Source organism: Lates calcarifer, linkage group LG23 (genome assembly GCF_001640805.2).
Source record: "Lates calcarifer isolate ASB-BC8 linkage group LG23, TLL_Latcal_v3, whole genome shotgun sequence".
Lineage (NCBI taxonomy): Eukaryota > Metazoa > Chordata > Actinopteri > Centropomidae > Lates > Lates calcarifer.
The window spans coordinates 10,093,651-10,118,964 of NC_066855.1; the positions used below are offsets into that span (position 1 = coordinate 10,093,651).

General features: G+C 37.8%; 1 protein-coding gene across 1 annotated transcript; it reads left to right on the top strand.

Annotated features, from left to right (window-relative positions):
• Window positions 1-842: 842 nt before the first annotated feature.
• gfra1b (gdnf family receptor alpha 1b) lies at window positions 843-23,397 on the top strand. The gene is given in 11 exon segments (XM_018698775.2): window positions 843-1,606; window positions 1,978-2,286; window positions 3,004-3,087; window positions 13,177-13,355; window positions 13,811-13,983; window positions 14,649-14,758; window positions 16,374-16,508; window positions 17,461-17,528; window positions 17,530-17,661; window positions 20,131-20,178; window positions 20,718-23,397. Coding segments are annotated over 11 exon segments (1,413 nt in total). The 5' UTR covers window positions 843-1,566; the 3' UTR covers window positions 20,853-23,397.
• The last annotated feature ends 1,917 nt before the right edge of the window (window positions 23,398-25,314 follow it).

Genomic DNA, 25,314 nt, shown 5'->3' on the forward strand with positions numbered 1-25,314 from the left:
GTTTTGATGTTAGCAGAGGCTGACTTTTTTCAGGCCACTATCACTATAAAATACATTGTCAAACAGCTACAGAGGTACTCCTAAGGCAGTATACATTATAGATGTTCTGCATACCACGCAACATGTGTCCGTGTGCAAAGATCAAATGACATAGCAGACTACATTTGGTCCCATATACATAGAGCAGCAAAAATCATGCATAATTGAAAAAGGAAATGTATGCATTAATGGGAACTGTATTACAGTAATGACTTTCATTTCATTCCTATAGATTTAGGGTCTTGAGTGCTACTGTTTCAATTTTCACTCATTCTCTAAGTCTAATGTTTTTTTTTCCAGTGCAGAGAAAATACTTTGATAGAAAAAGCTCTGTCAACAGTTATCACAGTTTATATGGTAACTGCAATTTCAGATAAAGAAGTAATATGATTTTTTTTTTCATCCACAATTCCACTAACCATTTGTGCTATTCAATTTCAGAGACTGACATACCCTGAAACTTTTAAACATACTACCAAATAAAAAAATGTAGGCTACCCACTCCCTTAAATTGAAGGGTTCGGGCTTGCTGTATGCCCTAACAGCATCATATTCAAGAGCTGAGAGGACAATTAAACATTTAAACTGCTTTGAGTGAAACATAGGGACACTTAAAAATGTAACAATTTAACTGTTCCATGGGGGATATATTTTAAATCTGCTGGGTTCCCATGTTCTACAGGCCTGCAGGTTACATAACTACATAATGTTATTACAAATGATAATTATCCATAGTTAATGAGATGATCTTCACCCAGCTGAAATTTTCTTACAGATGCAACCTGCTCGCCGCTGGCCATCAATCTGTTTTGACTGTCTTAGCAGTTTGATCTAATTTGAGGCCGTTAACGTGTTTTAAGGTTACTGTGCTCAGAGTCGCATGACGTCACGCCCTCACGCGTTGCATCCCCAGCCTCAGTTTTCTTCATCAGAGCGGAGAACAGTCCGGATCAAACGGCGTGGTTTTCTCTTTCCACCTGCAAACGGAATGTATTTTTCCAGCTTTTGGGGATGTATAGTTTGAACACGCGTTTAGTCGGTTGCGGGACTGTGACAATTAAAGTTAAATGAATTCCCTCGTTAAGTTGAACTGATTGGTTCAGGGTTATTTACTGTGGTTTCTACTGACTCTTTGCGGTCGCGGCTGTAAAGTTTTTTCTCCTAAAACCCACTGACAGCTCCTGTGTCGGATCAAACACGCCCGCGCTGCCGGAGTGTGACAGAGCAGCGGACGAACAGAGGAGTTGATGGGAGCGGAGTGAAGTGGAAATGGTCCACCAACGCGCTTCTTCCTTGTGTCTCACTTATGTTTTTTGTGTGTCCAAAAACTCCGGCTGATTTGCGCGACGTGGTTGTAGTTGCTTGACTCAGCTCGAGAGTGGGAATCTCACTGTTGGATCTACAGGATGCATCATCACTTGAACCCATGTACTGTGCTACCCGAAGAAAAGAGGATCTGTCTGACAAGTTCTCTTGACATTTTGTTTTAAACACCTCTTTTAACCACATACGAAATCTCCTCGCGAAATGATTTTAACAACTTTAGTCATTATATTGTCCTTCCCGGGTAAGTGACCAATTCATCTGTTGAATTTCTAAATGTTTAGGTTGTGATATATATGTTAAAACTGCTCCAGTTCCTTTGGAGTTCAGTTCAATAAATGCAGAAAACGGTGACAGTGAGGAAAAGGCGCATTCCTCGCCATATGGAAAAACAAATGTTTATGTGTTTCCTTTGTTGTGACTGCAAACATTCGGGGGTTAGAAAGTTTGTCTAATGATCTGCGCTTCCTTGTGTATTATTTGCCAAAAAAAGTGCCCCCGATTTAAATGATGATAATTAAGTGATCGGAAGTCAACTGCGTGCAGAACAATGTCTGCATATTAGTTAACATCGTGAGCGCAAATCTTTCCTGACTCACTTCTTGTAACTCCCAGACTCAGTGTTCACCTTGAAGGGTGACAGCAGTGCAGCCTCCCGGCCCGTCCGCCTGGACTGCGTAAAGGCCAGTGAGCAATGTCTAAAGGAGTACTCCTGCAGCACCAAGTACCGGACGATGAGGCAGTGTGTGGCGGGCAGGGAGAGCAACTTCAGTGCGGTCACTGGTCCCGAGGCGCAGGGCGAGTGCCGCAGCGCCATAGATGCCATGAAGCAGAGCCCCCTGTACAACTGCAGGTGTAGGAGGGGCATGAAGAAGGAGAAGAACTGTCTCCGGATCTTTTGGAGCATATTTCAGAGCTTACAGGGTATGCAATGATTCAGAGTAAACCGTTTACCGTCATCAAAAGTAATTGTACTTACATAAAAGTACAGAAATATCTTTAACAAGAAGCACTCAAAGTACAGTACTTATTGTAGTTGGTCAAGATGGAGCTATTTGACCAGTTTGTACACTAAAAGGTGTAAAGGTGTTTAATCAGTAATTATGTATGATTTTATGTGCTCATCATATGTTTTATATGTGAAAAACAACAAAAGAAATAGCTGTCAGATAATGCAGTGGAGTAAAAAGGTACAATAATTGCATCTTAAAGGCAGAGGAGTAGAAGTTTGAAGTAGGAGACCTTTACGTCTCAAATTTGTACATATGAGTAAATGTACCATTACTTTCCACCATGTTTAACACTGAATGCATCTACTTCTAAATGTAAATTCTACTCATGCTACAGTAAGCAAATCTACTTGCATATTTATTCGCCAAACTAGTGTAACACAGAGATAATTGTACTTGTTACAAAGTGAACCTACCATCCTCTATTGTGTACGTACACGACACACAATATTTACAAAGTGAGTGCTCATGTATCATCACCATGACTAACAAAAAAGGATTGCTCAATTACTTATTCAGTGTAATTATTGATTTTATGAGATATATATATATATATATATATACACACACACACACACACACACACACACAATATCAAGCACATATCATTGACATTTTTCCCCCCATGCAGGTAATGATTTGCTGGAATACTCCCCATATGAACCAGTCAATAGCCGGCTCTCAGATATCTTCCGCCTGGCCCCCATCATAGCCGGTAAGGCACTGCTTTTATACTGCTGACATTCCTTAGGTTTAAGTTTGGACACTGTGCAAAGTTAAGTCACTTTACATGCAGCAATTACTTCTCAGTTATGCTTTAAACCTAGCTGAAGTCACCACATCACCGCTACAGATCTGTCACTATTTGACAACCACCCTTTTCTATTGCTGTCTGGTTTCAGGCTGCAGCTTTCAACGCCCATTATCCATCACAAAAGCTTTTATCTGCCACTGTGACCCACCGTACACAAAGTAGAGTAATTTAGTATATTTCACTTTCAGTTCTCAAAGCAATGATGAGAGAGGTCTGCATGTTTTTTTTCCACTGTCACAGTACTAATGGTGGAAGCATTTATGTGCTAATTTTGAATTCATCATTCTTTTAGAGTTGAGCCTGTGTTGTTTGAGATTCAGTAGCCTTCTAAGGCTGAATGCCTGGATTTAAAATGATTTAAAAAAGGAAACAAAAACAGAAATGGCTTGTTGTAAATCTAAATGCCATACATGTCCTCAAATGTCAAAAGTGTGCAGGTGGACTTGGGGGCATACACCTAGGCAGACCCATATTTAGATCTGCTGAGATCAGACACACATGCACAGAGGAGCAATTAACCATCTGTCTGTGTTCAATGGCACTGATAAAACAAGAGCTGTGTGTGTGTATGTGTGTGACAAGTGCAGCACTCGTTGGCACTCTTCAGTGTTGAGCTTTCTGGCTGGAGGAGGATGTCTACTGCACTGGCCAGCTACCATTTCACTGAAAAAATGGTTATTTGATTCTCTCCCTCTCTGACTCTCTGTCCCTCTCCCTCTCTCTCTCTGGCTCTCGCTGTGATTGAATCCACTTAGCGTATCACAGTGGCTCTGCTCCACATGCGATGACATAATGGCTAACTGTATTTTAAACAGAGTAAAGAAAAATCTATTGGAATTTGGATTTCTCTCCTGCGCTGGAATGGCACAAATGTAATGCAGAGATAGGTCCAGCAATGCGAGACTAAGAAGAATTGCAAAAAAACTGAAATTGGAAAAGTGGTTTAGGATTTGCGAGGCTTTCAGATAATTGGACAAATACTAAGACAAAAACAGAGATTATTAAAGGGCAAGAAGAAAAAGCAGGTTCAGGTCATTTTTGACTGCAAAATCATTTGCTTGATGCAGTTTAGACGAGACAGCAGACACCTACAAATCTAAAGAATCCCACTGAACGAATGAGAGAAGTTTAAATCTTGATTAAGATATATTTAAACATCTGATTTGCTGCTAATGTGCTCTTTTATCAAAGTCAGTGATTTAGAATATGGACACTTAACTTGAGTTTTTTATCATTATTAAGTGCTTTTATTAAAAGCCATGAATGGGGTGCAGAGATGAAGCTGGAGCTGAGTGGTCACTTTAATGTATAGCAGTGTGTAAACAGCCAAAGGGGCTTCTAAATAAATAAACCATTTAATGGGTTAGATATCAGGAATCCATTTGCTATAAGTGACCTCATTCCTGTTTGCAACTAAGCCAGGCCTGGGGCAATCCACAGTGTAAAATAATGCATGTGTTAGCCAGTATAGAATGATCCATAATGTATCCCATGGGTCGGTTGCTAAGATATGATGTTCACTACCCTGACTGGCTAAAAACAAATGCTTGTTAAATATATAATAATCTATTTTTATTCCAAATGATTTTCAGCAAATTATATCTTAGAAAAACATGAAGGCTTGTACATAGGCATTGTACAGTATATAAATGACATAACTAAACATAAATTTCTTCTAGCAACGAGAAATCAACAAGCCTACGGTCATGCTGGTAGCTCTGTGAGACTATTAAGGCACAGCAGTGTTTTGAGCTAAATGCTAAATGCTGATGTTAATATTTACCATGTTCATAATCTTAATTTAGCATCCTAACATTTTCAAGTATTTCACAAATGTAATTTTTTACTTGGAGAAGGTAAAAGATGAAAAGTCAAGAGATCTCCAAAGTGATTACAGTTTATCGTGAGAGATGCATCAGACTGATATTGCTAACTATGGAGTTACGCTAGTGACATGGCTGATTCTTTTCCCACTCCTCATGCCAGATTGACTACTAGAATGACTTCTCTCTATTTTACTTTTCTTTATCTTTGGCTCCAGTAAAACTTATTCAGCTTTGACGTATTTATAACATTATCAATTCAAAGTAAAAGGCAAGCCAATAACTGCTAGAATTTAGTCTCCAGGAACAGCTGAAATTAAATGCTGCATCATTTCTAAATCAATGAGTGAGTGCATTTCAGAGATGTAACACAATGCTGTTGTGCAGACGGGGAGAATGATGGGACAACAGGTCTGTCCTTAACAAAGGAAAATCACAAGCTTCTGTACCACACGCCACGGTTATGTCTAAAAATCATTTATTATCGTACCAGAGGGCATCACCAAGTAAAACTCAAAGTCACTACTAAATTATACTGTGCTACAAACAACTTACTTATGCTTCTTTACAATCCCACAAATAGTGCTGAGATAGAAAGGACCACTGCAGTGTATATCTGCTTGCACAATCACATTCTCAACTCGTTATAAGTACGATACTTTTTTGAGACAAAATGTACTGAGTCTCCTTATCCATAGCAAGTCTGACACCACTGGTACGAGCACTGATTAGATTCCAAGAGGATTTTTGGAACAGTACATATTGTACATAAGAATGAGCAAGGGAATAAATTTCATTCTGCTTTTCAGTATGTTCTCAGTGCTTACTTTTAAAAGAAAATAGTCCATATCAGTTCTATATATTTGCATTCAGTCCTTATTTGAAAGTGAGGAATATGTCAGTGTAAATCAGTGATGCCTCTATGCAGACATACCTCTTGTATTCAGTTTTTACAAATAAACTCCTTCTACACGTTTCCATGCTATAACCACTAAATTTATTTTTCTTAACTACATGAATGTTTGCAGTTTCAGAGTGACAAACGTCAGAAGTTTACAAAAACCCCTCCAGCCTGTTAATCATTTTACATGTGAGCAGCCACTCTCACAGTGGAAATCTCACTAGCAATGGCCCTGCCACTGAGCCCAGTATCTCCCCCCTCTCCTCCCAGTCTATCTCATCAGTAGTCTTAACAGAGAAGTAAGTCGGTGAACAAGAGATGAAGCTTGGCATGATGATTTTCCATTGCAAAGATCTCAAGAATAATTCAGTGGGTTTAGCTGCCTGAAGCAACAGATTAATCCTCAGTAGTCTTTGTCCTCTGCCGCTCGCTCAGCCTGCCTCATGAACTGTGCATATATGAGCAAAGTGCTCCAGCCTGAACATCAGAGTAGCCATCAGTAGAGGAAACACTTTAAATCTGCTGATCCCTTTTACACAAGACTGCTTTCGGCCATATCAGCGAATCATCTGAAGGCATTTCCTTTCACACGCCTCTCCTTTGTTTTCATGCTGCCCCTCTGTAACCGCAGAATAACACAATTTATTCCAACCGAGTTAACCGGAGGGAGCTCAAAACCCAATAATACACACAAGCTGGGGATTAGAAGTTTAAAATTCACTTATATGCTGAGTAATCAAATATCAAAATTTGAGCATACAGTGGCATGAAGTGAAACAAATAAAACTTTATCATATTTATTAACAAGCATACTGCATCTCAAAGTATTATGTTCTTCATTAAAAAAAAAAAAACATAATAGGTCTGTTTCATATAACATGGCTTATCTGAGCACTGCATAAAGCACTTGTGGGTTTGCTCATGGGTAGGGGCACAATATTACCAGCATTTGTACAATATAATGTAATGTAAGATCACCTCAAACATGGCACACCACATTTACAGTATTACTCTGTGTGCACACAGCTGTTTTTATGTCCACCCCCTGTAGAACACCACAGCAAAATGCCTTTAATGAAAAACTAATATAAAATCACAAGAGAAAGAACCCATTTTCTGATATTGATATTCATCATGTAACTTGTTTAGATTTGGAAAAATCACATGTCAATACTAGCTCAAATCAATCACACTGGACTGCATTGAAATTGGAAGCTGAAGCTGTGCTTTTCAGCAGGAATTTTCAAGTAACTTGCTTTGCTGTACAACCAAATTTTGTGTGTCACAACATTAAATCGATCCCCAAATGATTAAAACAATAGACAACTGATATTTCATATCAAGTCAAGGCCTATTTTCAGCCTGTGCCAAGAGTAGTTTACTGTGCAAAGAAACAATTTAAGTATTCGGTTATGTGGAGGGAATATGTCTTTTAATGTTGAAGCAAAACTTACCCAAAAATAAATCTTATTTACTTTGCTGTAGAGGTCTAACACTTTGAATTAGTTACACCAGGCAAATATAATGATAATATGAATTACACCAAGAATATCATTGAGCAAATACTATCAGACACATTATCAGTCATGAGCACACAAACACACACAACACACACACACACACAGTCATTCACATTCTGACTAACCCACTCCCAGCATTTGCTGCCTCTCTGACACATAAATGTTACTGGAAGATGAAGGCTCAGTAAAGCCGCTTGGAGAGTAGGAATTCCTCACCAAGATGAGTGTACCTGATGGCTTAGCCATGACAAGTTGTGTGCAGGGAGCCAAGTGGATATGCAACCATGAGTGATGCAGGCAGTGACTAATCATGGCTTTGAGATAAGGAAATTAAATGCTGGAGGTTGCAGGTGACACAGAATATTTTTTCAGTCAGGCATGGAATTATTTGATGCAAGCCAACCACACCCTGCACCCACATGAGCAAACATACTTACGTATACAAGAACATAATCACTCGTGCCATGATGGGAGACATGCATTGCTGCTGAATGGAGACCCTCATCTAGATGCATTCACCAAGCACACATTCCCATACATTGGCAGTGACATGCATATTATCAAAATTCAAAAATCTCCATTAACTCAGATTTTTCTGTACATCTCATTCATATACAGGGGCCTAATACACAGACTACTAATGCTTAAAAGTAGCTAGAAGGAAAAACAAAAGAAGAAAGTCCATATAGTGATATTATTTGATGACTGCTGATGGTGACACAGCAAAATTTAATGTCATGGGACATTTATATTCTTAATTAGGCCAAGTTGAACGTCCTTTGATCTGAGTGGATAACTGACTTTTTAAGAGAACAGAAAGCAAAGGTGCCTCAGGGCAGCCACACTCACACTCCACTGACAGGTGCAACCACAGAGATTTGCACTCACATTTCCTGATCTGCACTCACAGTAGTGCCATATGTCCAGTCATATTACTTTACCTCATTCTCATAACCAGTGAGTCAGGAGGAGGAGATATTATCTCATAGAGTGAGGTGCCACAAACAACCTCAAACATTGAAGGGTAGTTTGGCTTCCAAAGGATGTTGTTTACTTGTCACTATGAGGGTGAATGGTTCAAGTATTAACATTAGAACATCTGACCAACTTTCTCAGGCAACCATCACTAAAATAATGTGATCTCCAGAATTAAATTTGCAATCATGAATTGAGGTTTTATGTTCTACATGGGTCCACAGTCCAACATCAGAATCCTTGTGAGCTTTTATCAGAATCATGCTGAATATGGCAGACATTAGCAATGCTGATCTACTAGTTTTTAAATCAATGCAGGATGAATGACTGCCCAGAGGATTAAATGGTGGAGAGGAATAGCTGGTGCAGTTGGAGCTAAGTGAGATTTTGCTAATTACATGGGTGCACTTAATAAGTGGGCCTTGGGTCTGGTCATAAATACTGAGACACTGGCAAGGATTTAGTGATGCTGGCAGGAATCCTGATAGACGGCAGGGTGCCATGAAGGAGAGGACTCTGACCACTGCCGTTTTCTCTCTATTACGGGAGATGACAAAGAGGACACTGAGCAGAAGGATAGGTTTTAAAAGATTAAATAAAGCAGTGATACATTGCAAAGGACTTTGATTTTGGACGATTATGTAGATAGCAAATGGAGACTGTAATATAATTGTTTTGTGGCTTTGAAGTTTTGGACCAGTGAATTTGACTTAAGTGAAAATATAAATTAGAATCAGGTAGATGATATGACTAGAAAACATAATATCTTCAATACATATAATATAGCCACTTCTGGCTGCACTTTGGTTAAATTGGACTTGAAAATAATGCTAGCTAGCTACTGAGTTATGAATCAAAGACAGTGTCTTCTTGGTACTCAGTACATGCACAGACCACACCTAAAATATGAAAACATTTTGATCACATTTTAGGAATGGGTTAAAGATTAAAAGGGTTAACTAGACCATATTAAAATCACTTACAAACAGATCTTTCAAGGGACATTATGATTGTCAAAATTAAAAGCCATATTTCTAGTTTCTAGGTAATATAATTAAATTCTGCACTCAGTACAAACTCACGTTTAACCAGATAAGAACTGATTATAAATTCAGAAATCCTGATACACATGCAGACACACCTCTTGTTCTCCATTTCTATCAATACACTTACGCCACTCACATTCCTGTGAGACTATAACCACTACAAATTGTGGCACTGAGCCCTGTTTTTGCAGCTATGCTCTCAGATTCATGTTCCCATACTGTTGGTCATCTGACTGTGACAGTAGTTTCAACTGAGCTTGTTTAGAGAGTTTCATATTAAGCTAGACTTTCTGAAAACTTTTTGCCTTAAGATCTCTATTCACACAGCTGGCTCCTGAAGGTCACACTAATAGTTTGTATTCATATAATCTGCATTTCTTGGACATGGGAGGATTTTCATGTCATACACAAATAAATAGTTAATTCTATATGCCACTTCTTGACAGAACACTGTCATGCAGAACTGCTACACTGGAATTAAACCCTTCAGAGAAAGGAGTTTTTAGGACCAGCTCTACTTCTTCTGACCTCACTGCCCCTGTGTTTAATGGTGGCATCAGTTCAAGAAATTTTACTAGTCTTATTTATTCCATGTGTCCTGTGCAAAGAGATGATTATGATTATCTAAGCCTGCATCCACAAACATATCCTAAAGAAATAAGTGGATTGCAGAGTCTGATGCACGAGGTGAATGAGGCTCTCTGGGTGTTGCTAACAAGAAACTTGGATACTACTGCATCAATTTTCTTGCATTTCTTTAGCTTTGTTTAGGCACACAACCTAATATGGCCCATGTTTGCAGTATTGTTTTCTATTGTGACATAATTACTTCAAAGTCACAATTTTTATAATTAATTAATCTGCAACTGTGATAAACTGGTCAACTATGATCAAACATCAAAAATCATTGCTAAGTAATACCCCCAAAAATCACTGTTTCCAGCTTCTCAAATGTGTTTTCTGTTCAGTAACTATTGGCTGGACAAAACAAGTAATCTTAATGTGTGTATCTGATTTTTGGGAAATTGTGATGGGCATTTTTACAACCTTTTAAAGACTTAAGGATTAATTAACGGACTATGAAAACAACTGCTTGTTGCAGTCCCAGTCTTTTTCATGGTGTTTATTTTATCTACTAGCTGTGTAGATTTAGACTTCTCCTGTACTTGAAAGCCCTTTGGCCATTTCTCAAACACAGATACATGCCATGTGTCAAATAGGTCTACACAAACTGGATAATCTCACTAATCTATTAGAACACAGCACATGATAGATATAGTAAATACACCACTAACCTTTTACAAAAATTTCATATTTGTCTTCTGGTTCTCATATTCTCACCTTCATTGTATTAGTAAAGGCAACCCCCCCAGGACACCATAATTGACCTCCTCTATGAGATTCCTATTTAACTCTACCTGGCTGGCGGCCCTTCAAAAGCTCTTTTGTATCAACCTGTTAGAGGTCAAAGGGTCAGATTCCAGTGTTTGCTATACTGGCTTGTTATTTGGTCTACATCAATGGCAACATGGTGGTCTTGCTTAGAGGGTGCAACCTAAGAAGGCTAAGTGAGATTTGTTTTCCTTAAGCTGGTGGGCCTTTTAACAAGATATGATGTTATGTGTTATATGATGTTTTGTAGTTGTTGGGCTTTGCCTGTAAATCTAATTAAACGACACATTTCAATGTATTTTACAGAGAAACATTGAGAGGATTACAGAATACCATCATTGTGCAAACAGATGCAGAAACAGCACAGACAACTATTAACAACAATCTTCTACATAGCCCTGTTTAAACAACTCATTGGCAATGTCAAATGACTTAATGGCTACACAAAATTTCTTAGGTAACACAATCACATTTCAGATAAATGTGTCATTTGTGTACTCTAGGGAAGAGATGAATTAGGTACTTGTTGAGCTTTGCTATATCAACAATGTCATGATTCTCCCATTAACTTGAATGTGGTCTTAGAAACAGTGAAACATGGTTTATACTGAAATTATCCCTGAAAAGGAGAAAATATGACCCCAGAATTAGCTTATTAAATGTAGAAGTGCTCTTGATAGAAAAGGTTTTTCCTGCCGTAGGGTGTTATGTCTATGGAGTCACACTGTGACCTACAGCTTCAACCTTCTAACTCACACTTTGCTTTGCGCACACACACACACACACACATATATATATATATATATATATATATATATATATATATATATATATATATATATATACACACACACACACACACACACACACACACAACCATGTTTTAACAGAACTCCTCAAAGTAAGAACTTGTATTTTAAAATGTTAAGCATTTTCAGGTAAAACTGTTACACCTACTGCCCAAGAGCTACAAACAGCCACTACAGGATCACAGCCCACATCTCTAGGCACTTGTCAGATGTAAGTAATGGGTTTTGTAATATGTGATTAACCCAAGGTTCAAGAATGTATTCAGATTTAATCATGGCTCATTCTGTGGTGCATGAAAGAGAGCAATGAACTTCAATTCCACCTCAAAAGGCAGAATTACAGAATTCATTCTTCCATGCCGAGGCTGAGGATACAGTTTGTGTTACTGTGTAGAAGTCATTGGAGCAGTAAGGACTTTAACTACAACAAATGAGAAAAATGAGATGTGAGAGTCATTATGTTGGCCACAGAGTGCTTTTGCTGTGATGGAAGGAAAGGCATACTGGGATGGAAGCAAAGATGGCTGGCTTGGTTCATGTAACTCCAGGCAAGGAAAAAGCACTGTGTCTGAGCAGGTGTTTGTATTTTAGTACATTTTAGTACATTAGTACATTTTTGAGTACATTTTTGTGTTTCCTGTAAGGCTGAGGACAAACAAATCACCCTTGAGCTACACATATAAGATGTGATGAGAAAAACAGCAGCTGACACACTGGGATACACTAATATGATTAGTGTCCTTTTTGGTAACGCTCTGAATATTAAGAGTTTTAGCTTTTGTCTAACTCAAAGAGATGAGAGGTCACCTTGAAGTGACTCTTCAGTGAGGTCTAACTGTGGCTTTCTGTTGCACATACAGGGGTTTGATCATAAATGCCAGACCTAATAAAGTCTGAGGGAGGAATCTGATAAGAACATCCAGTACAAGATTTAACCAGAGAATTTGAGTTCAAAAGTAACTGCAACAAATGGAGCAACAGGAGCAACAAATTGATGCAGTAATTTATAATGAATTCCCTGTAAAAGATTTCTGTATTCACACAATTTGTATAATATTGTTTGCAGATACAAGCATGACTGAATCCAGCAAGGCTCAAAGCTCTCATATGGTTGTTTTCTTGCCGCTTGCACAATAAATGAATTCTAGTATTGAAGTTTGTTATAAATGCACAAATATCTAGGGGACAATTTTTGGACTTGTAGTTTTTATCTGGGTATGACTCTGGGATGAACACTCACTTCCCATCATTGGATAATTCATGCCAATATTGACACAATATCTTCCTAAATTAAGTAAGACTGTATTTTCCACTGTAACTAAGAAGTGTGAAGTGTGATGTAATCAAACTGTTTTTTAAATAGGCGCATCCTGAAGTAATGGAGCTGCATTAAATGGTGAAAATTATGGTATGAATGAGGCTTATGAGTGTAATATCCCTTTAAAGAATCACAATAACCTGCACAAGAAAGTAATAATTCAAAAATGTGGAAACATGAAATTATGTGTCTCTCCCCTCTCTTAGCTGAGCCTGCATCCACAAAGGAGAACAACTGCCTGAATGCTGCCAAAGCCTGTAACCTGAATGACACATGTAAAAAATACCGCTCAGCTTACATCAACCCCTGTACAAGCAGGGTGTCTGCCTCTGAGGTGTGCAACAAGCGCAAATGCCACAAAGCTCTGAGACAGTTCTTTGACAAGGTAATTAAGCATGCTCATTTTGAGAGCTATTTACAGCTTTTTTGTGTGTTTGAGTTTGTAGTTTTGGCACTCAAACAAACACTTGTGCCAAGTGTCAAATGTCAAAGGAAAAGTGCAGTTTCAAATTAAGATGACTTTCTATCCAGTTTCTTCAGAGAAGTCTCAGTTACCTAGCATGGTACTTAACTCAGTATTCACACTGGAGGGCAGCCATAGTGGATCAGAGGTCTGTGTGTTCACATTTTTCCACTATTTTACCACAAGCTTTTATAAACTGGGTAAGGTGAGTTACTCAACTACTCTGGTACAGGTGCAAGTTGCAGTGGAAATTGAAAATGTTTTCTTTAGAGCGCAAGAAAGAGGACAGTTTTGCCAATATCACTGGATACCTCCAGTAGGCTCTAACATCACCTGTGTCACCATGTGTTCTTCCTTTTTACCTTTCCAACATTAAGGTTCCACCTAAATACAGCTATGGGATGCTGTTTTGCTCCTGTCCAGCGGGGGATCAGACAGCATGTGCAGAGCGCAGACGACAAACTATTGTACCTGTTTGCTCCTACGAGGACAAAGACAAACCTAACTGTCTCACCCTTCAGAACACATGCAAGACCAACTACATCTGCAGGTAAGAATGATTTGATCGCAGTTTTCCAGTTAAATACACAGATGCACAGTCCACTGTGTTTCATATAAGTGTTTTTATCTGCAAAAGAAAACATGATTCACCAACCAAGATTTTTCACGTGTCTCAGTGAATGTGGGACAATAATTCTGCCTCCTCTGGTCTACGTCAACGCAAAACCAATTTTAATTTCCATCATCTGCAGAGAGAGCTTTATAAAACTCTACAACTGAGTCACACTTAAAACAGTAATTCAGATGGTCTATTTTAGGACATGATAATTGATGTTCTACTGCAAAGCACAAACTGAAAAATAAACATAATTTTAATTGACAGAAAATTGCCAATCTAAGGCTGAGTCACGTTAATTTAAGTCTGTGACCAAAGAGGAGTCACAAACAATAAAAGAAAAAAAAAGCAGGCAGTCTGTCATTCTGTGAAGGAGTTTTGCCATCTAAAATATTTCTTCATCTATCTTTTATACTCGTTACTTTCACTTTCAAACCTCCGAGCTGATTTTATATTATTTGCACATGAAAAGTGGCAACAAACTTTTTGTGGTTTTAAATTACTAAACCACTGCAAAGCACTTAGCTTACTATAAGTGTGACAACCAATGACAGCTTCAGGAAATCAGCAGCTCTAATGTCGGTCTGTTTTGTTTTTAGGTCAAGGCTGGCAGACTTCATCAGCAACTGCCAGCCAGAAGCTCGCTCCATATCTGGCTGTCTGAGGGAGAACTATGCTGATTGTCTGCTGTCTTATTCAGGTCTTATTGGTAAGTTACTCTCTCAATATATTCAAAAAATTGTTTTAGAATTTGCTGGATGTCACATAACTATACACAAAACTGTACATAAAGCTGTACCACCACTTCAGATTAGTTTGCAGAAAGGAAAGAAAGTAAGAAAATGTCTAATAGAAGAAACTAACAAGGAATGAACTGAATAGTTTTTCAATCCTAAGCATTGTTTGTCAATCAATCTTTTAGCTATCAAATTTGTCTGTATTGTTTTGCAATCTTGATTTTTCTCTTGTACTTTATAAACGGTGTGAAGTTTTTGATAGCTTGATTAGAAGTGATGGATAAAGATTTCATTAGATTTTGTTTTTCCTACAAAACTGAAAGTAATTCAAAGGGTGAAGATATGATTCCTCCTCTGAAAACAGCTGCACAGAATATAAGCCAGTTCCTCAAAACTGCAAGTACAATTATGATGTACCACACATCAATTTTCTACAAATCATGTCAGTTTTTTGTCTGATGGTAGTGTCTAAATATATAAAAGACAGGATGTCATAAATCATGACATCAAAATATGACTGAAACACACAGTTGTCAGATTACAACACAGACTACACATACATACATTTAATGTAATGTAATGCTTCTTTGAAGGCATGTAATCTAACCTGCAAGCTGTGTAACTGACCATATACAGATGTTACGTGGCAAGCCAAGTTGATACATGCCATCACAGTTCATACACCAAAGCACCATGCAGAAATGGTGCTCATTTCTTTTTGATCAGTCTTTCTTCCATCAGCAGGTTCCATTATGTAGAAAGGAAAAATAATGTCCCGCTGAGTTTTCGTAATGAGATTTGAACTCAGGGCAACAGTGACCAATTGCAAACTCAACAGGCATACACTTTAATCTACACCATTCATATTCTACTTCACACAGGTTACACCCTCTAATGGGTCCCCCCTGGTTCAACCACTCATCTCTGACTCTGCACACAAAAATCTGCATGTACTTGCACAGCTAATAAGTATGAGCCTACTCAACCTCATGCTCCCCCCAAAAAAAGGCAATAGCATTATTCGGCTACAGTCAGGATGATAAAATAGGGAAGCTTAATTCGACTCGATGAAGTACAACGTGCACCAGCTTGTTCACCATTGTTTACTTTCAATGGGCAATAAGCAACAGCCTGATAACACTTTTATCAACACTTTGGACAACACTCTCCAGAGCTGCAGTGTGCCACCTTTGTTGACATCAGTACTTCTTTAAATAATGTGCATGTTGTGGAACAGACAAGACCACTGGCCATGCTCTATAATTAATGGGAGATTGTAAAAGTCAGTGAGGCTTATACTCATTTTGCAGTCGGTGGTTGTGTCATTGTCAACATAGAGGGTAGAGTCAATGGGTCCTAGCCTTTATGCCAGTAGAGCCCTATCAAATGTTCTATAGACTTTGTAAATGTGGTAAAGAGTTCTTATAATGCTGAATAAGCTGATCTGGATTGGCTGACAGGAACATTGAAATTTTCATGTACAGACCTCAAAATAAATCAAGAGAGTCCTGTTAGAGGGTTTCTACTCTGGTAATGGGAGTAGAATTACAATGACTTACAGTGGTTTTCTCCTCTTTTATGCTGCAGGTACGGTGATGACACCCAATTATGTGCGATCTCTTGGTATTAGCCTGTCACCATGGTGTGACTGCAGCAGCAGTGGGAACAGCAAACCAGACTGTGATAAATTTGCAGAGTTTTTCACCAACAATCGATGCCTACGTGAGTTCCCATATTCCGTCATTCTGCAGAAACAAATTTCTCCCGAACCTGACACTCTACTGCTTAACTGGTTTGAGATTTACCAGTTGTATTGTCTGGACTTAAACTGTTCAAAAAGTGGGAGATAATGGCTTCTAACAGGAATAGTATCATGCCTTTGACATTTCCTCCCATCAACTTGTCCCAGTTACTTTGACTGTTGTTCTAAGGAACAATTTCTTAAGCATTTTCTCATTGGTATTTCAGTCTTCAGAACATAACAAGGAAAATTAAATTTAACAGTGACATTAAATTTAATTTCACAGTGACTCCTGTTTTTTTAGTAGCTTACAGTATGTCATTAGTAGATTAAGACAAGATCGAGAAAGCATTTTATTTAAAACAAAAACTAGTTTTTGCCCACCCTCTGTTTTGCTCAGAGAAAGGTATCTTAAATTAAATGACATATTAATGGCGAAGAAAATTACATTACATTAATTATTTTTGTTGAAAGTTTTCTTGTTTCAGGCAGTTATGAAGTTAATTTCTGTACAGCTTTGTGGATCATAGCTATTAAAGGCACACACTGCTTTTAAAAAAGCTCTTGAGAAAGGTCAAATCATTTCTTCTCCTACCCAATTATCTAAAGTATCAATTATAAGCAGCTTTTAGTTGGTCATTAACAAAATGCTGTGGGCCATATTTCCAAGGCAAGGATGGAAGACACCTGCTGGATGTGCAGACTACACTTTTAAAAACAGGGCTTAGAGGGCATCCTGGTGGATAATATTGTATTTATAAACACTATACAACTGAGTTACAGTTAAAACAGTGGATGCAATTTTTCTCATTTATTTGCATAGTATTTTCTCCTTTTTGGTCATTCTTCCAGTCATATAGCTAGAGTAAAGCATAGATTCTGCATATGTACAGGATCAAGTATGCCACCAGTCAATACACTCTTTTCTTGCAGGTAACGCCATCCAGGCATTTGGCAATGGTACTGATGTTGGAGTTTGGCAACCTCAACCCCCAATTCAACCGAACTGTAGTAGAGCCCAGCATCACCCGGAGGGGTAAAGAGCGAACCAATAATGCTCTGGACGCACTGACAGATATGACCAAACTGGATCTTGATAGTGACTCATTATATCACATCTGTGGAACCTTACAGGTGAAGTTTTAAATGTAGAGATTTTTTACAGTAGTGTCTGTGTTCAGATCCAAGCTGTTTTTTTTCTGACTTACAACACTGAAGCTATACTTCAAAATAAAGACTGCAAGTAATAAATAGAACAAAATAAAAGTAGAGAGGGAAGTGTAGATTAAATCACTGCATAATTTTTGATGATGTTAAAAGGTCACCAGCTAAATATGTCCCTGTGAGAGTTCTCCTTTGTCTCCTCCAGTTATTTAAAGCATGTATTTTTTTACATCCAGAAAAAACACAAACTAATCTCAAGAGATTATGCCATAGTCCTGCACATTTTATATATGTTTATTGACAATAATACATTTTTAGTGGTATATATTATACCTCCACTGATATCATTAACAGTAAAAGTTTATTGGCCTACTAAGGAATTTCTTGTTGAAACAAGCAAGGTAATTAGTTTTAATTTTCATCAAGAATACTTACCTCAATGCAACTGAGGTAAGTAGTTATTACTTTGTTTGCAGTTAGTGGCTGTGGCTCAAAACTAAACGACAATAATGAAATCCTTGATTTCATGATAACAAATGTTACCAGATAGATTTCGGAGATACCACAAACCTCTCACAACTTCTGAGAGAGGGTGCCTGAATCCAAACTGAGCCATAAACATCAGGTAGAGATCTATTCAGAGCCTCTGTCTCTCTGTCAGAGAGTCAGACGTCTGGTTCTGTCACCTTGATGGATCAGGGATGGTGTTATGATGGTATGCACAGAATCCCCCCTCCTGGGCAGAAAGATGAGACGTCAGTGTGGAGTCAGAGTTTCCAAAGTTGTCGTGTCAAAGCTAATTGGTTGCCACAGTAACATCAAAAAGGGCCCACAGGGGTAGTGTGGGCATGCATGTGTGTGTGTACATTGTGTGCGCCTGCAGGGAAACCGTATCATTGTAAGGCTGTACCAAATAGTGTTCCCCAGTACTATATGGCTAAGGCTAAGGAAAGACTGAGGTTAGAGACTACTTAGAGCTTAGATCCCTATTAACTTTAATACAAACACAGCTGCTCATTGTTAAATAATAAATATGCTAATGCTGATTGCTGGCAGGAGACACAAATTTCAACAAAAATATCTCTACCTCCTGCCTTTGTACTAAACATAAAATCATTAATTCAAAGTAGCTGCTCTCCGGAAAGTGAAGTTGACAGAACAATTTTTACCACAAAGTCCATTTAGTAACTGTACTGAAGTTTTTATCATATCACACAATCCTCCTCGGCAGATATCTCAGTTATTTTGTCTATTATTTCTTAAATTAAACTCATTTAATCCAACATTTGTTGACCCGTTAAAATTTCCAAGTAAGTACAGTCGTAGATAGTAAGTACAGTCGTAGATAATGACATATAAATGGATTTTAGTTTTGAAATATCAAATGTAATTGCAGGAAATCTCTTCAGTGTACTGATTTTGACATTTAACATTATAAATCAAATGTTTTACTCAAATGCTCCTTATAGATCCTCCAGCTGCTTTGGTACTTTTTGGCCTCACCAACACACTTCAGACCTCTGCTATTTTCCTCTGATAAATACTATGGGGCTATATTTTTAAATGAGATGATATCACATACTTAAAGCGAGACAATCTATCATATTGGCTTTTAATAGCGATAATATGATTTATCACCGGTAAAAACATCCTCCAGGAGGAAAGACCTCCTATAGAGCAATTAATCATTCTTCTCCAGAATCCTGCCTCATAGAATTCTTTCTACTTAAGAACCAACGCGTGGAGTGTTTGTTATGTTCCCAAACCACTGTAGAGTCACTTTATCATTTTCTGTACTCCATCTCTGTATCTGCAAGTGTGTATTTGTTTGTGTGTGTGTCTGTGTGTCTGTTTGGCTGTATGTGAGCAAATGCATGTGGGTATTTTTACGTGAAGCTGAAAAGGTTTGGCGCAGTCTGAGAAAAGTTTTAATGTATTAAACTGTCATAACCTTGAGCCTGCATAAACAGTGGATCTCACACAGACAAAGTTTTGCACAAACACACACACACACAAATCTTATACATCTTGCTTGAGGAGGATGATTATACAAAGGGGTTCATGTAGGTCTAAACTATGGGAATTGGTGAGAACTTAAAGTATTATCATAATTTTTATTGCTGGGAGTATTTTGCTTCACAGTCGTGGCAGTGGGAGTTTAGGTCAATGCAGTAATGATTTTGTTTGACCTTGTCATACTTTGAAGACTATAGCCTTCATTTAACCACAGCTCAACTTCCAGGCCAAGACAATTTCTTCATTCCATTACAATGAGACTAGCTAAATGATTGGTAATGTCAAAGAAGCAGCCAGCTGTATATATTTCATGACATTTTTGTGCCACTATCAGCCAGAAAAACAGGCAAACCCAATCAAAAAAGAATGATAGTTAATATTTCTCTGGTTTCTCTGCTCTCTTTTGTATTTTCTGCCCTCTAGGCTCAAAAACTGGTGTCAAATCAAACATTGGATACTACTGTGTGTGTGGTAAGACCTGTTTTATTCTGTGCATTCACTTCAAGTTTCCTATTAGAACTCAAACAACAATATTTGTGTGGCCAATAGTGATGCTGATATTTTTTTACAAAATCATCAAATCTAATGTCAATACAGAGACTAGATTTTAGGTCTATTTTTAACATAAGACCTAACATAGAATATTTTTCTACGGATCCTTTATTGTTATTATCCTTTATGGCAAAAGTATGCACTTCATTTCCACTAAGTTTCACTATGTTTGTTTCCACTGCACTCATCGCATTTTGTTTTATCAACACACTAACTTTTCCAACTTACCTCAGTTGAGAGTAAAAACCTTTTAGGAATATTTCAACTTCATTTTGGATTTCAGGCAAAGGTTTTTTTATGCACACACTGAAAATGTGCATAAAAAGTGGATAGAAACACACAAATAAATGTGTCAATAAAATGTGTCTAGCCAATATGTAGGGCTCTAGTTCTCTCTCCAAGTGTGACATGGCCACAATGTAAAACCCAGTGTAATACTCTGTGATCTCTTCCCCCAGAATCATCAACTGGACAAGTCCAGTGACTCAAATGCCATTGCTAGAAGCTCACCAGCTGAACTCATGTGCTTACACCCCTCCAGTATGCTCCTTGCACTAGCCTTTGGTTTTACACCAACAGTATTACCACTATAAGCCACCTTTTGTAGGATGTGGGGCCTGTGGATCAACACTTTTAACTCAAGAAGTAATTCAGCTCATGAACTTTAATTTAGACATTTGCCAGAGTGTGACACCCACATTTTTCTTGAGGTGGAAAAGACAACGCAGCACAGTGAGAGCACTGGAATCATAGACAACAGTGGACTATATCTGAGGAATCCATGTTGACTGTTGCAGTGTTGAAAACAGATCTGCTGAAGCTGTGGCTGAGATATCAGCTCATTTGCCTTCCATGCCTAGTGGGGGCAATTTGGTGACTTCCAAAAAAGAAAAAAAAAAAAAAAAAAAAAAAACATAAGCAAAGGACTGCCAATGTGCTGAACAGTGTTTAGAGAATAATGTGGATCAGTCTCTGCATAACTGTGCTTTGAGTCATCTTGTTAATGAACTTGCTTTAGTTTAAACAAAAGGGAAACTAAGTGTTGATCTGTAATATGTCATTATGGACGACTAACACATTTCACAGACACACTGTATGGAAGAAGATTCAGAAAAACATTTGAACTCATTTAAAAGCCCATGACATTTTGTTAAAATATCCTCGAAGGACAAAGAGCGTAACAGTTTTCTCTTCTTCATGTTCCGTACTAGGTATAGATCAGTTTTGTAGATTGATTTGATTGTTATGGTGGTTTGTGGTTTCATCACATCGCCTCTAAAAAGAGCAATTTGTACATATGATACATGAAATGTGCACTCTGTTACAGTTTGCTGCTGTTAGCTTGTAACATATTGTCTGTAATGTTTTGAGAGTGTATGTTAGTTTTCGCTGACTGGGGCCTCTCAGCTTCATCTAGTGTAGCTATGATTTTTAAAATGTGACAGGGTTTGGTTCTTTACAGATATGAATTTATTGTGTAATTATATTTTGATGGCAAAGTGCATAATGTTATCTTAAATGGTATTTTTCTTGCGGAATTTCAAACTATCTGTAACAGCAAAGAGAACATAAAGAATTTACAAAAGTGTCTTTATCGGTCAACAAGTCAAATATCCTCTGTTGTTTAGACTGCCACTATTTGATTTTATTTTTTCATCTTATTATATCTTGGTAAAGAGTAAGAGGACTGGGGGTTGATGAATAAAGAATGTGTGCATACCCACAAGTGGAGCAAATGCCAAAAGACAAAAGCCAGTACACATTAATTGCTAGCAATTACTGCTGATGCAAATGGAGGGAAAAGATGAAAACGCTTACATGGTTATTATATACTTGATGACACCCTAATTATCAAAGACATTCAAAGAATGTACAACATAATGACAATGAACGCTGAAGACTTGTTTTGAACATCTTTACCATTTTTAAAAATGTGTAAAATGTGTTTGTTTAAATCACTTCCATGTATGATCCCTGTTGACATCTCAACTAAAGCTTGTAATGATGCACTTCTTTATACAATGTGTGTCTCAGATTTGTTTTTAAAATGGTCAACAAAAAAGTTTGGTCAAAAACTACTACATAATTCTTTAAATTTGTCATCTAAATATTACCAGCATAAACTTAAAGACATCTCATGTAGGAGAACGCCTTTATGTACAAGTAGCCATGAATATACATTTTAGAATTTGGTTTATCTGTCCAGCTGAAATAAAAATGGTGAACAGTGACTCATGCTGGTTTCTACAGTCAACAGCAAATGATACATTCTGCTTTCAGCTCTTATCATTCCTTTTCCACAATGCTGGTTTATCTGGTCTTTTAACAACTAGGAAGGACTCCTGTAAAGCAGGGATTATGAGATAGCACCTGGCAGACAGACCACTATTGTCAGTCAGATCACATCAGTCCCGGTGCGGAGTGACACAGGCGGACAAGGACGCAGCCTATAGAGGACAGACTGCTCGGTGGACAGGAGGGGGACACGTCTCGCCAAGAATATGGCCCACCTGTTTTGGCACAGTGATGGAATACTTGACCTAGACAGAGAGTCTAAGATTTATTAGACGTGTCAGAACCGAAAGGGCCAAAATATCCTCCTCATGTTATGCATGAGATGGAAATGACAACTGTCCATTCTAACTAAAAGGAAGGTATAGTGAATGGAGATATTCTAACACATGATGCCTCTAACAAATCATTGTAATAATTTGAAATGATACAAAACATGTTTTAGAGAACGTGCACTTTAAAGGAATCGTTTGTGACATTTTGGTTAATATTCTTGTTCGCTTTCAAGAATTTCTTACATCTTGTTTGTTGAATCCATACAAAACTGTAGTTAAAAACAACAACTTGCCATTTTATGAGGGGTTATGTGCTGGACTATTTCTTGGCTGGGACCAGTTGCTAGGCAACCAGGGGAGACTCCAGCAAGATACTGGTCCCATTGGTTACTCAAAGTTATGTTCCCAAAGGATAAGTCCAGGGATCTTCTATATTTGTCTTGTTGTCAACGAATTTCATAAAACCAACAGTGAGTTGATCCCATTACTATTGTACATGTAGTTAAAGTTTGATATAGCTTATTCTGTCTTCTGTGCAACAGATCTTTATTGTTATTAAAAAACTATTTATGAGCAATACTGTTGCCATGCCTGACATGTTTCTTTGGCTACCATAAACACCCACTCAAACACCAAATGGGCATTCATTTGCAACTGAAAACAGTCCCTCACAAATTCACTTGTTACTCCTGGTTTGAGTCACATTTGCTAAAAACTACAACACACAGCTGTATGAGGAAATTCTACAACTTTTTTTTTTTTTTTACTATTTTTAAAGATTCACATCTTCACTAGGAACACAATGGGCTTGGAGCTGTAAGCCACAGACAAGATGGGAAAGTCACAAAGTGCTTACAGTAGGAGTAACACAATGATGGATGTTTAAAGTAACAAATATACTGTGTAATGCCAGCCTGATTCTTTAAAGGAAACTATCCACAATTATTTGACACTAATCAAGCATGGGCTTTTTAACATGGGAATAAAAGTCATTGTGAACATTTATTGAATGTATTAGCTATGTCTAAAGGAATAATCTTTAGAGGCCATTTTGGTTCCAATGTCCTTTTGCTTGTTCATTTAAGTCAATGTCAAAACTCTTGTACCTTTTCATGGTATCTGATTGTAGAGCTATTGCATTCAAAGATATGAATGACATTACAATTTAACTGTTCAGATTTTAAGAATGCCACACACATAGTAGTTGACTGAAGCCTCGGGACAAGAATAGTTGTCATTAAACTTATGATAAATATTATTGCATCCTAGGTTTACTGTTCCTCTGCCATAAAGCCCTGGAGGACTGGGAGATAGTGTTTTGAGACTCCCCCTCCCACAACTATAAAACCGCTGCAGCTCTTCTCAATCCAAATGTTCACCCTTGGCATAGATAAAAGAGTACTGATAAAATGGTTCAATCATAGCAGCACTGCCTGGTAGGGATCACATCTAATTACTGCAACTTTGACCTCTCCAGCAACATTGTTTCAGCACCTCGAAACCACTCTGTGGATTTCACCTTTTCCATTAACCAGGAGAGCAGCAGCAATTTCGCTTTATTACTTTTTTTTTTTTTTTTGGTGCCCAAATGTCAGGGTGTGCCTGACGTTTCACAGTAAACACTCCATGGCATCAGTTATTTTGAGATGCTTCCCCTCACATCTTCTCCAGAGCAATGCAGGAGCAAAGATAAGAGATAATAATGCAGGTCCTTGATTGCACACTGAAGCCAAAGCCATAAGCTCTACACAACTGAAAAGATGGAAGATGCTGAAAACTTTTTAAATTCCTGGATGGATTAAGAAAACCGACTAGAGTAAATATGACAGAGCTGGATAAGATGACCTTTTAGCACACAGGCTGAGGACGACATGATAGCACTTGAAATAGTCAGAAAAGTGTAGGCTATAACAGTAGGGCTGCAACTAATGGTTAACTTAACCAGTTAACTGATTATGGAATTTGTTGACAAAAGGACTGCTAGACAATAAACATGTACGATCAACCGTGATGGCAAAAGAATGTCAGGTGAAGAAATTAAGTACTGTATGGCAAGACTGATATGACCTAGTCACATGTCAGGGTACAGTAAGCTGATGACTTGTCATCTGACACTGTGGCCCCATCATATGGTAGATATTATGGTATATGGTATGGTATTTTATTTCTATTTAGATTAAATTATCTGGAAACATGATAAAACTGTAATTTCTCAGATTATCTATGGTTTTTTAATAGGAACTTAAAGCAGGTCTACTATTATCCTATTATTTTCTCCATCTAACTTACCTAAGTTTAAAGACGCTTACAAATGTCAATTAAAATGTTCTAATCCAGCAAATTACCCACTGCAATTGTTACCTATAAAAAGACTCCTGTTGCTAAGCACTGCATATGGTTATTCCAATGAAGTGGTTATACGAGTTTGCAAGCAATGCTTTGTTACATGGACAAGCTATATGCTAACACTTACTGATCAGACCATGTT